Here is a 13,175-nt window from a genome sequence, read left to right on the forward strand (position 1 = left end):
ACACTATGCTTTTGTGCTGTTTCAGTGCCCAGTTTATGCTGTTTAAAAGCTGCTTTCCACTGCTGCGTAACAAATATTTGTATATAACACTAGATGGTGGCCCGATTCTAACGCATCGGGTATTCTAGAATATGTATGTATGTATATAGCAGCCACATAGTCTATAGCACAGGCCACATAGTATATAGGAGTACTACGTGGCCTGTGGTATATACAGTGGGGCAAAAAAGTATTTAGTCAGTCAGCAATAGTGCAAGTTCCACCACTTAAAAAGATGAGAGGCGTCTGTAATTTACATCATAGGTAGACCTCAACTATGGGAGACAAAATGAGAAAAAAAAAATCCAGAAAATCACATTGTCTGTTTTTTTTAACATTTTATTTGCATATTATGGTGGAAAATAAGTATTTGGTCAGAAACAAAATTTCATCTCAATACTTTGTAATATATCCTTTGTTGGCAATGACAGAGGTCAAACGTTTTCTGTAAGTCTTCACAAGGTTGCTACACACTGTTGTTGGTATGTTGGCCCATTCCTCCATGCAGATCTCCTCTAGAGTAGTGATGGTTTTGGCTTTTCGCTTGGCAACACGGACTTTCAACTCCCTCCAAAGGTTTTCTATAGGGTTGAGATCTGGAGACTGGCTAGGCCACTCCAGGACCTTGAAATGCTTCTTACGAAGCCACTCCTTCATTGCCCTGGCGGTGTGCTTTGGATCATTGTCACGTTGAAAGACCCAGCCCAGTTTCATCTTCAATGCCCTTGCTGATGGAAGGAGGTTTGCACTCAAAATCTCACGATACATGGCCCCATTCATTCTTTCATGTACCCGGATCAGTCGTCCTGGCCCCTTTGCAGAGAAACAGCCCCAAAGCATGATGTTTCCACCACCATGCTTTACAGTAGGTATGGTGTTTGATGGATGCAACTCAGTATTCTTTTTCCTCCAAACACGACAAGTTGTGTTTCTACCAAACAGTTCCAGTTTGGTTTCATCAGACCATAGGACATTCTCCCAAAACTCCTCTGGATCATCCAAATGCTCTCTAGCAAACTTCAGACGGGCCCGGACATGTACTGGCTTAAGCAGTGGGACACGTCTGGCACTGCAGGATCTGAGTCCATGGTGGCGTAGTGTGTTACTTATGGTAGGCCTTGTTACATTGGTCCCAGCTCTCTGCAGTTCATTCACTAGGTCCCCCCGCGTGGTTCTGGGATTTTTGCTCACCGTTCTTGTGATCATTCTGACCCCACGGGGTGGGATTTTGCGTGGAGCCCCAGATCGAGGGAGATTATCAGTGGTCTTGTATGTTTTCCATTTTCTAATTATTGCTCCCACTGTTGATTTCTTCACTCCAAGCTGGTTGGCTATTGCAGATTCAGTCTTCCCAGCCTGGTGCAGGGCTACAATTTTGTTTCTGGTGTCCTTTGACAGCTCTTTGGTCTTCACCATAGTGGAGTTTGGAGTCAGACTGTTTGAGGGTGTGCACAGGTGTCTTTTTATACTGATAACAAGTTTAAACAGGTGCCATTACTACAGGTAATGAGTGGAGGAAAGAGGAGACTCTTAAAGAAGAAGTTACAGGTCTGTGAGAGCCAGAAATCTTGATTGTTTGTTTCTGACCAAATACTTATTTTCCACCATAATATGCAAAAAAAATGTTAAAAAAACAGACAATGTGATTTTCTGGATTTTTTTTTCTCAGTTTGTCTCCCATAGTTGAGGTCTACCTATGATGTAAATTACAGACGCCTCTCATCTTTTTAAGTGGTGGAACTTGCACTATTGCAGACTGACTAAATACTTTTTTGCCCCACTGTACCATGTGGCTGCTATATACATACATACATATTGTAGAATACCCGATGCGTTAATATAGGCCACACAGTAAATAACACAGCCCACGTAGTATATAACACAGCCCACACAGTATATAGCAGCCACACAGTATATAGCAGCCACACAGTATATAACACAGCCCACGTAGTATGTAACACTGGCCATGTAATATATAGCACAGCCCACATAGTATCTAACAGTGGCCACATAGTATATAGCACGCAGGATAGAACACAGCCACATAGTATATAACACTGCCCACGTAGTATATAGCAGCCATGTAGTATATAACGCAGCCCACGCAGTATAGAACACAGCACACATAGTATCTAACACTGGCCAGGTAGTATATAGCAGCCACGCGGTATCTAACACAGCCCACGTAGTATTTAGCAGTGTGGGCACCATATCCCTGTTAAAAAAAATAATTAAAATAAAAAATAGTTATATACTCACGCGCCAGCGGGATCCAGCATAGATCCAGCAAACCTCTGGCGATGCGCGCGCGGCTGCCACCATCTTTCGTTCCCAGGATGCATTGTGAAAATACCCAGATGACTTAGCGGTCTCACGAGACCGCTAAGTCTTCTGGGTAATTTCGCAATGCATCTCTGGGAACGGAAGCTGGCGGCAGGCGCGAGAGCATCGTCGGACTACGGAAGGTGAGAATAGCAGGTTTTTTGTTTTTTTATTATTTTTAACATTAGATCTTTTTACTATTGATGCTCCATAGGTAGCATCAATAGTAAAAATTTGGTCACACAGGGTTAATAGCGGCGGTAACGGAGTGAGTTACCCGCGGCATAACGCGGTCCGTTACCGCTGGCATTAACCCTGTGTGAGCGGTGACTGGAGGGGAGTATGGAGCGGGCGCCGGGCACTGACTGCAGGAGGGACTAATCAGACTGTGGCCGTCGCTGATTGGTCGCGGCAGCCATGACAGGCAGATGGCGAGACCAATCAGCGACTTGCATTTCCATGACAGACAGAGGCCGCGACCAATGAATATCTGTGCCAGACAGACAGACAGAAGGATAGACCGAAGTGACCCTTAGACAATTATATAGTAGATTCAAACAGTCTATGCATATGAATTCTCCTGTCAGAGGCTCAAAGCGGCTCCTCTCCCATGTAATCAGACAGGGGAATTCCCATACACACATTATTTGAATATGATATACAGGTCTTTGCTGTTGCAGTTGAAAGCAGCTTCTAAAGGAGTGTAAAATAAGTACTGAAACAAAGTGAATAAATCAAAATATTGGCACTTCAAAACATTAATTCAACACTAATGGCATTTCAACACAAATAGCACTTCAAACACTTGCAAAACACATAGTCAACCAATGTAAGAGGTGGCCAAATAAAGAGATCCATGAATAAAACTAAATATTTTATTAAATATTACTTAACATTCAGAAAAATAATAAAAAAGACAAAATACCCAATTGAAAGTGGTTGGAAGAGAAGGAGGCAAAATAAGGTATTGTAGTATATTAGAAAAAAAATCAAAGCTTTGCAATGTTTAGAGAATAATTAAATAAAAAAAAGTTTAAGGTACCTTCACACTGAACGATATCGCTAGCGATCCGTGACGTTGCAGCGTCCTGGATAGCGATATCGTTGAGTTTGACACGCAGCAGCGATCTGGATCCTGCTGTGCCATCGTTGGTCGGCGCAGAAAGTCCAGAACTTTATTTGGTCGCTGGCTCTCCCGCAGACATCGCTGAATCGGCGTGTGTGACGCCGATTCAGCGATGTCTTCACTGGTAACCAGGGTAAACATCGGGTTACTAAGCACAGGGCTGCACTTAGTAACCCGATGTTTACCCTGGTTACCAGCGTAAACGTAAAAAAACCCAAACACTACATATTTACCTTCCGCTGTCTGTCCCCCGGCGCTCTGCTTCTCTGCACTGTGAGCGCCGGCCAGCCGGAAAGCAGAGCACAGCGGTGACGTCACCGCTGTGATTTCCGGCTGGCGCTCACAGTCAGTGCAGAGAAGCACAGCGCTGGGGGACAGACAGCGGAAGGTAAGTATGTAGTGTTTGTTTTTTTTTACGTTTACGCTGGTAACCAGGGTAAACATCGGGTTACTAAGCGCGGCCCTGCGCTTAGTAACCCGATGTTTACCCTGGTTACCAGGGGACCGGCATCGTTGGTCGCTGGAGAGCTGTCTGTGTGACAGCTCTCCAGCGACCACACAGCGACGCTGCAACGATCGGGATCATTGTCTGGATCGCTGCAGCGTTGCATAATGTGACGGTACCTTTAGCTACTCTTTAATTAATATGTAAGTCCTAACAGTAAGCTCCTTCAGTTATACTTAGGTGCATCAGGATGCATCAACATACAATGATGTTCCCCTAGTGAAGGTTGCTTAGACACCTAGGTTTGTTTTTTCAACTTCATAAACTGACCATATCCCTCGTATTGACAGGAGCTATTGTGACAAGATACCGTAATCAATGTTTTTTACTTTCCATAGATTTATTTTATGACTGATCATCGTATATTAAGGAGACACAGATGAGACCAAGTATGTGATTAAAACAAACATCTAGATGGGAGAAAAGGATGATAGGGTTGAAAAAATGGGTCAGAAGTAACATCCTTCTGGAGGTTTTCATGGCTGTATCCCGGAGATATGACGGATGACGTTTTATTCTGCTAGAAACAGCTAGTTCAGATCAGTAGATTTATGACTTTTGCAGTAGACGAACTGCTGAATTCTGCACAAACCTAGTAAGACTTATAGGAATTACAATTCTTGTTGAGTGTATATCAGTTTTCCGGTGGTATCATCATGTATCATTAGGCAAATCCAAACAAAAGACTTTAGTCTCATCAGCGTTCTTTTTCAGTTGGAAACAATTTGTCACTTCGGTTCTTGATGTTTTTGCAGTCATCAGAAATTTTGTATAAAAAGCCTTGACTTTAACAACAATCAAGAGCCCAGTGGCACATTTTCTCTAAAGACCTCTTATACAGCAGTTCATCCAGCTGTGCTAATGTCAGATGCTTCAATATCTAACACTTCAGACTGCACTTTACAGTTGAACTTGATGCTATAAAGGAATAAAATTGGTCCTTCTGCTTCTTAATGTCAGGTGGTTGATGAATTGGTGTTGTGTGTTTTTTTTTTTGAGACCTTCAATCCTGCTGGATGATGATTTTCCAGAATGAGAAGTATAGTATGTTTCCTCATGTTTTTAGCATGCATATTAATATGGTTGGGATTGATTTCCATGTAATTACTATGCGCTTCGCTCCCATCCCGAGATGACGGCTTATGCTCCTGTACTCGTGTCTCAGGCTCTCTCTAGGCACCGTCCAATCCATTATATTATTCTTTACAAAGTCCTTTTCTGGACATTGATTAAAAATGTATACTGAATCTGAGGCTACATAATTCTTTATGCCTCACACCATATGTAAGAGCTAAATACCTACTACACAAACCATAACCTATAATTACTCTCTAGTATTGCACTATGTGGTGTTGCAACATATCCACGTATAAGTGTAATTTAATCACAATTCTAGGTGTGAATTACCCTGAAAGAGCAAACATTCAAATACTTAAAGGGAACCTGTCACCCCCAAAATCGACGGTGAGCTAAGCCCACCGGCATCAGGGGCTTATCTACAGCATTCTGTAATGATATAGATAAGCGACCGATGTAACCTGAAAGATGAGAAAAAGAGGTTAGATTATACTCACCTGGGTGGGCGGTCCGATGGGCATCGCGGTCTGGTCTGATGGGCGTCGCGTTCCGGTCCGGGGCCTCCCATCTTCATAGGATGACGTCCTCTTCTTGTCTTCACGCTGCGGCTCCGACGCAAGCGTACTTTGCCCTGTTGAGGGCAGAGCAAAGTACTGCAGCGCGCAGGCGCCGGGAAAGGTCAGAGAGGCCCAGCACCTGCGCACTGCAATACTTTGCTCTGCCCTCAACAGGGCAGACAAAATACGCATGCGCCGGAGCCGCAGCGTGAAGACCAGAAGAGGACATCATCTGATGAAGATAGGAGGCGCCGGACCGCGACACTCATCGGACCGGACAGGGCCCGCCCCTGGGTGAGTATAATTTAACCTCTTTTTCTCATCTTTTAGGATACATCGGGGGCTTATCTACAGCATTCCAGAATGCTGTAGACAAGCCGATGATGCTGGTGGGCTTACCTTACCCTCGATTTTGGGGTGTCAGGTTCCCTTTAACCCAACATCACCAATACTCAGGGGGTGTAAAAATTTTGGGTGTTGGGACTGCAGTCGTACCCAGGCCTGGAGCCTAGGATGGCCCAAAAGGTTCCTTTGGCCCATGTGAAAAGACCATTGAACATAGTTAGGGGTCCTTCTGGGCTTTTGTATTGGGTTAAATCTGTTCAAGTTATGTCACCGTCAATACTCCTATTCCCATACTGATCACATTCCAAAGATACCCACCTAACACAATGATGGAATGCCAAGTCCCACGCACTGTCCAGCACCCCAATGTGCATTTCGCTTCCTGCTTCATCAGGAGATCCCAAAGTGGGAAGCAAAATGTGCTTTTCGGTACTGAACAGTATATGATACTTCTGTGTTCACTAACATTTCCAATATTATCTATGACAATAATAATAATTCTGTAGCATTATGAAATTAAGTCAACAATAGCTGTTACAACTGAATGCACTCCCAAACTTTTTTCTTTCTTCAAAAAAAAAAAAAAGGGCTCAAACTTCATAATATTATCTGCAACATTGCCTGAAATTTGATTAGTAACTGTGCATACTATAAATTTGCTGATTTTAGATATGTTCGCATGAAGGCAAATCTCCTTAATAAACATTGCACCGATCCAAAAGAATTAAGTGGGTTTTCCATGCAATACCACTGTGTATTATTTTTACTTAAATTATACTTTTTGTCTACTGTTTTAATTTCAGAGTTTGCCTATGGAGGGCATCCCTACCCCTTTAGTGGCATTTTTGAGATCACACCTGGAAGTGCGGTGGAACTTGGAGAGACTTTCAAATTCAAGTAAGATTTTGTATATTATAACTACTGCTGTTGTGTAGACAGACAGGAGAATAGCACACAAGTACTAAAGCTACCATGTCTTCCCACTGCCATGGCTGCTAGACCCCAGCTCATCCTCACTGCATTCCAGCTTCCTGCTGCTGTCAAAGGGCCACAGATCAGATATGCTCTCCCGATTCGCCTTCAGGTTGCACACTGGTCTTTCTTCCTCCACAAAAGACTAGCAAAGCCAGCATACCTAAAGAAGATCTATCATCAAATTTTTCATGTTGAACAGGACACAGGATTTAAGAGTGGATGCTGAGCGGAAAAAAACAAACCACTTTTTTTTGTATTCTGTCTCTCCGTTGTGGAAATATTAACCATCAATATATTGCATACCTAATGAGTTAACTTTTTTTCAGTTAAAGTGTGTGTTAGACAGTTTTCACTGAGAGCTTGTACTGCTCCCTGCTATCGTCTCATAGCACTGTCATCTCTGCTATGCTACCTACTCATGCAGGAGGGTAGCCCAGGAGATCAGAGCTGTATAATTACATCTCACACACTGCTCTAAGCTATGGTGGGGGAGTGTTCATCTTTCCTTTGAGTGTTGCTGACTGCATATGATTGGTCGGCATCATACAGAGAGAAGAAGTACATGCCCTCAGTGAAAATTATCTGATAACGCCCACTTGGACTTGAGAAACGTTATGTCATTGGGTGCCAAACACTTTGATTACTAACATCTCTGTACAATTACATTTTGTGTCCAGTTCAAGAGAACAATTTGGTGAAAGACCCTCTTTAAGATACTTTTCCCTCAAAAATCCTTCTTGGGTAGAAATGGTTCTACTGTTTCTGTTTGTGTAAAGGCATTTTTCAGAGTAATCTTAATATTTCTGCCCTGGATTGTACTCTGATCTTGAATCTTGTTTACCATCTGCCCCGTCTGTCGGCCATTACTCATAGTGACTATCCTGAGGATGTGTCCTAGCACAAGCCAAAAGGTTAAGGGGAAAAATCCAAAATGTCCTAGGGCTCCAGCACACCTCAGTTTAATCCAACTCTAGTCCCTTGCAACTCAAGGGACCAACTACTTCCAGGTTTAGCTGTGTCAAAACCACAGAGAAATATCAGACAAATACCTTAACCTTAGATGAGTGCTAACACCTGTAGGACCTATAGCTTGGGGTCACAAGAAGTCTTTGCCTCTGGAGGACAAGGATGGTGTGCTCACTAGAGAAGGGCAGCTACAAACACTATTGGAAATATTGGAGCAGAAATAATATGCATACTTACCCTGCGTTTCTTCTGCCCACCATTTTCATCCCTAAAGCATTCTTGTCATCATCCTATTAACCGTTAATATGCCATAACAAATAATGTTGCTTTACAATACTCAACTTTAGAATGCAGCACATTTTTTTTTCAGCTAGGCATAATTAATGCACATCTCTTATTTGTGTCCCCCACAGGGAAGCTATAGCACTTGGCACAACAGATTTCACAGAAGAAGACATTGATAACATCATGGAGGAGCTGGGGAAGGAATACAAGGGAAACGCCTATCACCTAATGCACAAAAATTGCAATCATTTCTCTGCGGCTCTGGCCGAGGTTAGTGACATATGGTGACCCCCACCTCTCTGGCGCTATGCTCATCTGCATAAAGCTCCCTGGCCGACTCTAAACATGACAACGATGCCCCCCCCCCCCACACACAGTTTTCTTTCTCATTTTAATTAATCAGGGGGAGGGAGTCTTACTGGATTACTGCTGTGGTGGAAAAGGTGGGAGGAAAATGCATGAACAGACCAGACAGAGGTGTTACATATAATCACATGTCCATTGCCGATGTGAGATGTGAAATTAAGGTGCCAATAATATAAGGATGTCCACAAACTCATCTCTGCGATTGTGAATAACACTTTGTGCCCCATACTTGAGGACACCACGGGAAAAGATACATTTTGCTGTCCTAGTCCTGCGATTTTGATTTTGCTTGTCATATTGGGTATAAGCTTGACATTCATATTGGTTTACGCTGTTTTCCAGATGCTGTGCGGAAAGGAAATCCCACGTTGGGTGAACCGTTTAGCTTACTTTAGCTCATGCATACCCTTTCTCCAGAGTTGCCTACCGAAAGAGTGGTTGACACCGGCAGCTCTGCAGAGTCACATTTCCCTCGGCCTCCAGCGAGAGGACCAAGTAGACACGACAGATGAGGACTCTCCGTCTACATCCAATGTGGCAGCGGGCACAACCACGACAACCTCCTCGGCTGGGCCGTCGCGAACCTGTAGACACACTAGAGTGTAAATGACTCTGTTCTTCTCTTTACAATTACGAGACAAGACATTACCCTATTTCTAAGTCAAGGACATTTAATATGTGGTTTATTTGGGGATTTTCTCGGTTCCATGAGTTCTCTCTAACATAGTGTGATTCTTTGCATTTTGAAAAGGATCATGATTATGCAAAAAAAAAACAGAACAATTTTCTTTAAAAGATTAATTCCTAAGGAATTATTTGTGTTTGTGCATTTTTCCTTTTGTGTGTTTTTTTTCTTCTTTATTAAATGCACATACAGGGTAAAGGGGCACATTTTGTATGATAATTGTGATTAAGTCATTCGATATGAATTATGATATATGGATAACAAGCAAAGGATGAATAATCTGGTTCAAAGTTGTGCCTTTCTGACATGAAAGTGACCTGTACAAATATCTTCTAGCTGCTAAGCGTGATTGACTTCTCCAGATTTCCTCACTATGAGAAGGGATTGTTTGCCACAAAGATATTACAGCACCAGTGGTGTAACTTAAGCCTTGGGGGTCCTGGTACCGGGCCCCCAACTATCGCAATCACTATGAAGACAGCATTTACCTTCTCATATAGGCCAAATGAACCTTTTGCATCTTATTGGTTCCAGGGCCTGGGTGCATCTGTAACCCATCCATCAACTATAGTTACGCCCGTGAGTTTCACTTTCTGATACTGGTTGCGGGTTTTTGGACTGCAGAGACGACTACCAAAACTCGAAATAAAGAAGGTTGCGGGATTTCCAGTCAACACTGTACAGTACAAAAAATATTCACTTGAATGGCGCAGCATAACAGTTCCCTGCACAGCTGGTGAGGCTTAAAGAGGTTGCCTGGCCTTAGGCTACAAGTTTGCAGCCACTCTGTGACTGCAGACTTGTGAAACCTCACATCACACACACTCTGCACTGTGAGGTTTCTCCACTGTTGGTACCAGATGAGCGCGGTCATGTCACCACAAGTATGCGATCTGCATACTTCCGGCAACATTCAGACTAGACGTATCCTTCCTCGCTCAATTCACTTGTATTGAGAAAGGCCGTGCCCGTCTATTCAGCATGTGACTGAATGTAAGCAAATCATATACTTGTGGTCACGCGCCTGCCTGCTCCCTTCGCTCACACCAGAGAAACCTCACAGCGTGCAGTGCGCTTGATATTAGAATTCACAAGTCTGTATCATACAGGCTGCAGGTCTGCAGTCATTCTAAGGCCGAACATGCCCTTTAATATTACAGAATGCTCTTGCAATAGGATAAGGACACCCTTTTACAGGGAGCCTGTGATTACATTTTTACATATGGAAGTAGTGGTATGGATATATAGGCCCTTGTCCCCCAATTAAAATGATACATTTTATGTAGAGAAGTTAATCTCATGGTCCTTAGGCCATTTCATACGCAGAAAGTCACTTCGATACTTGATTCAAAATATTTTGTAATGGTAGATACCATGCGAAAAATGAAGTGAGAAGTCAGAAAAGTGAAATAAAATTGTTATCTTTATTAGGAGACATTAACATATAAAATCAATTAAAAAGTCAGGGAGCTAAGCCAACAATAAAGAGGGGGTGGTCCTACAGCAGTAAAATTACGGTATGTATACATCTTTGCATGGCATAGCAACTGAATTAAATTGAGCCTTAGGTAATTAGGACAGCATGCCAAGGCGTAAAAGAAAGAGGCCACTTGGTAAAGACAATAATATGTATTGTTTTCCACTACCAAGTTTTGCATAAAGCAATAGTAAGTGCTGTTCAAGGAAAGGTGCATGTGACCTTTAAGGTATTCTCCAGTGCTGATAGCACAGAAAATAAAAATCAATAAGTGTTCAATATGGTGCTTCCGAAGGAATATATATATATATATATATATATATATATATATATATATATACACAGTTAGGGCCAGAAATATTTGGACAGTGACACAATTTTCGCGAGTTGGGCTCTGCATGCCACCACATTGGATTTGAAATGAAACCTCTACAACAGAATTCAAGTGCAGATTGTAACGTTTAATTTGAAGGGTTGAACAAAAATATCTTATAGAAAATGTAGGAATTGTACACATTTCTTTACAAACACTCCACATTTTAGGAGGTCAAAAGTAATTGGACAAATAAACATAACCCAAACAAAATATTTTTATTTTCAATATTTTGTTGCAAATCGTTTGGAGGCAATCACTGCCTTAAGTCTGGAACCCATGGACATCACCAAACGCTGGGTTTCCTCCTTCTTAATGCTTTGCCAGGCCTTTACAGCCGCAGCCTTCAGGTCTTGCTTGTTTGTGGGTCTTTCCGTCTTAAGTCTGGATTTGAGCAAGTGAAATGCATGCTCAATTGGGTTTAGATCTGGAGATTGACTTGGCCATTGCAGAATGTTCAACTTTTTGGCACTCATGAACTCCTGGGTAGCTTTGGCTGTATGCTTGGGGTCATTGTCCATCTGTACTATGAAGCGCCGTCCAATCAACTTTGCAGCATTTGGCTGAATCTGGGCTGAAAGTATATCCCGGTACACTTCAGAATTCATCCGGCTACTCTTGTCTGCTCTTATGTCATCAATAAACACAAGTGACCCAGTGCCATTGAAAGCCATGCATGCCCATGCCATCACGTTGCCTCCACCATGTTTTACAGAGGATGTGGTGTGCCTTGGATCATGTGCCGTTCCCTTTCTTCTCCAAACTTTTTTCTTCCCATCATTCTGGTACAGGTTGATCTTTGTCTCATCTGTCCATAGAATACTTTTCCAGAACTGAGCTGGCTTCTTGAGGTGTTTTTCTGCAAATTTAACTCTGGCCTGTCTATTTTTGGTATTGATGAATGGTTTGCATCTAGATGTGAACCCTTTGTATTTACTGTCATGGAGTCTTCTCTTTACTGTTGACTTAGAGACAGATACACCTACTTCACTGAGAGTGTTCTTGACTTCAGTTGATGTTGTGAACGGGTTATTCTTCACCAAATTAAGTATGCGGCGATCATCCACCACTGTTGTCATCCGTGGACGCCCAGGCCTTTTTGAGTTCCCAAGCTCACCAGTCAATTCCTTTTTTCTCAGAATGTACCCAACTGTTGATTTTGCTACTCCAAGCATGTCTGCTATCTCTCTGATGGATTTTTTCTTTTTTTTCAGCCTCAGGATGTTCTGCTTCACCTCAATTGAGAGTTCCTTTGACCGCATGTTGTCTGCTCACAGCAACAGCTTCCAAATGCAAAACCACACACCTGGAATCCACCCCTGACCTTTTAACTACTTCATTGATTACAGGTTAACGAGGGAGACGCCTTCAGAGTTAATTGCAGCCCTTAGAGTCCATTGTCCAATTACTTTTGGTCCCTTGAAAAAGAGGACGCTATGCATTACAGAGCTATGATTCCTAAACCCTTTCTCCGACTTGGATGTGGAAACTATCATATTGCAGCTGGGAGTGTGCACTTTCAGCCCATATTATATATATAATTGTATTTCTGAACATGTTTTTGTAAACAGATAAAATAACAAAACTTGTGTCACTGTCCAAATATTTCTGGCCCTAACTGTATACTGTATATATGTGTGTGTGTAGGAGCATGCCACTGTATAATACAATTTAGCAAGAAGTGTTTTATCGTCAATCAATGGATGCCCAGGATGGTACTGCAATTGCAGTGTGTAAGGAGTTAACTGCTGCAGTGTTCCCCTCGCCCGACGAGCGTCGTTTCGCTGTGTAGCTTCTTCCAGGGGCGCGGTATCTACCATTACGAAGTATGCTGAATCTTTTATGTAGAGAGTCAATGTGCCAGTCATGAAAAATCTAGTGCAGAAGCAATATGCAAATCAGACTTGAAATGCACTAAGGGCTGTTAATGCACTTAGATTTCTGCTTCCAAGTGCACTGACTTGCCCCCAGTACTTTTTCAGCCTGATTTGCATAAGGCTTATACCTCAGGTTAGTTTTCCCAAAACTGTGGCTCACAGCTCCATGATGCGAGGGTTGTGGCAGTCTGCTGACTTTG

At 42.6% G+C, this 13,175-nt stretch overlaps 1 protein-coding gene across 1 annotated transcript in view; it reads left to right on the plus strand.

Annotated features, from left to right (window-relative positions):
• LOC138642953 (deubiquitinase DESI2-like) overlaps positions 1-9,451 on the plus strand; it is a 158,749-nt gene extending 149,298 nt beyond the window's left edge. The window contains exons 3-5 of the mRNA XM_069731591.1: positions 6,775-6,868; positions 8,326-8,467; positions 8,906-9,451. Coding sequence (XP_069587692.1) covers positions 6,775-6,868; positions 8,326-8,467; positions 8,906-9,169 — 500 coding nt within the window. The 3' untranslated portion in view covers positions 9,170-9,451. The remainder of the gene's footprint in view (positions 1-6,774; positions 6,869-8,325; positions 8,468-8,905) is intronic.
• The last annotated feature ends 3,724 nt before the right edge of the window (positions 9,452-13,175 follow it).

This window comes from Ranitomeya imitator, chromosome 1 (genome assembly GCF_032444005.1).
Source record: "Ranitomeya imitator isolate aRanImi1 chromosome 1, aRanImi1.pri, whole genome shotgun sequence".
In the NCBI taxonomy this organism is placed as follows: Eukaryota; Metazoa; Chordata; class Amphibia; order Anura; family Dendrobatidae; genus Ranitomeya; species Ranitomeya imitator.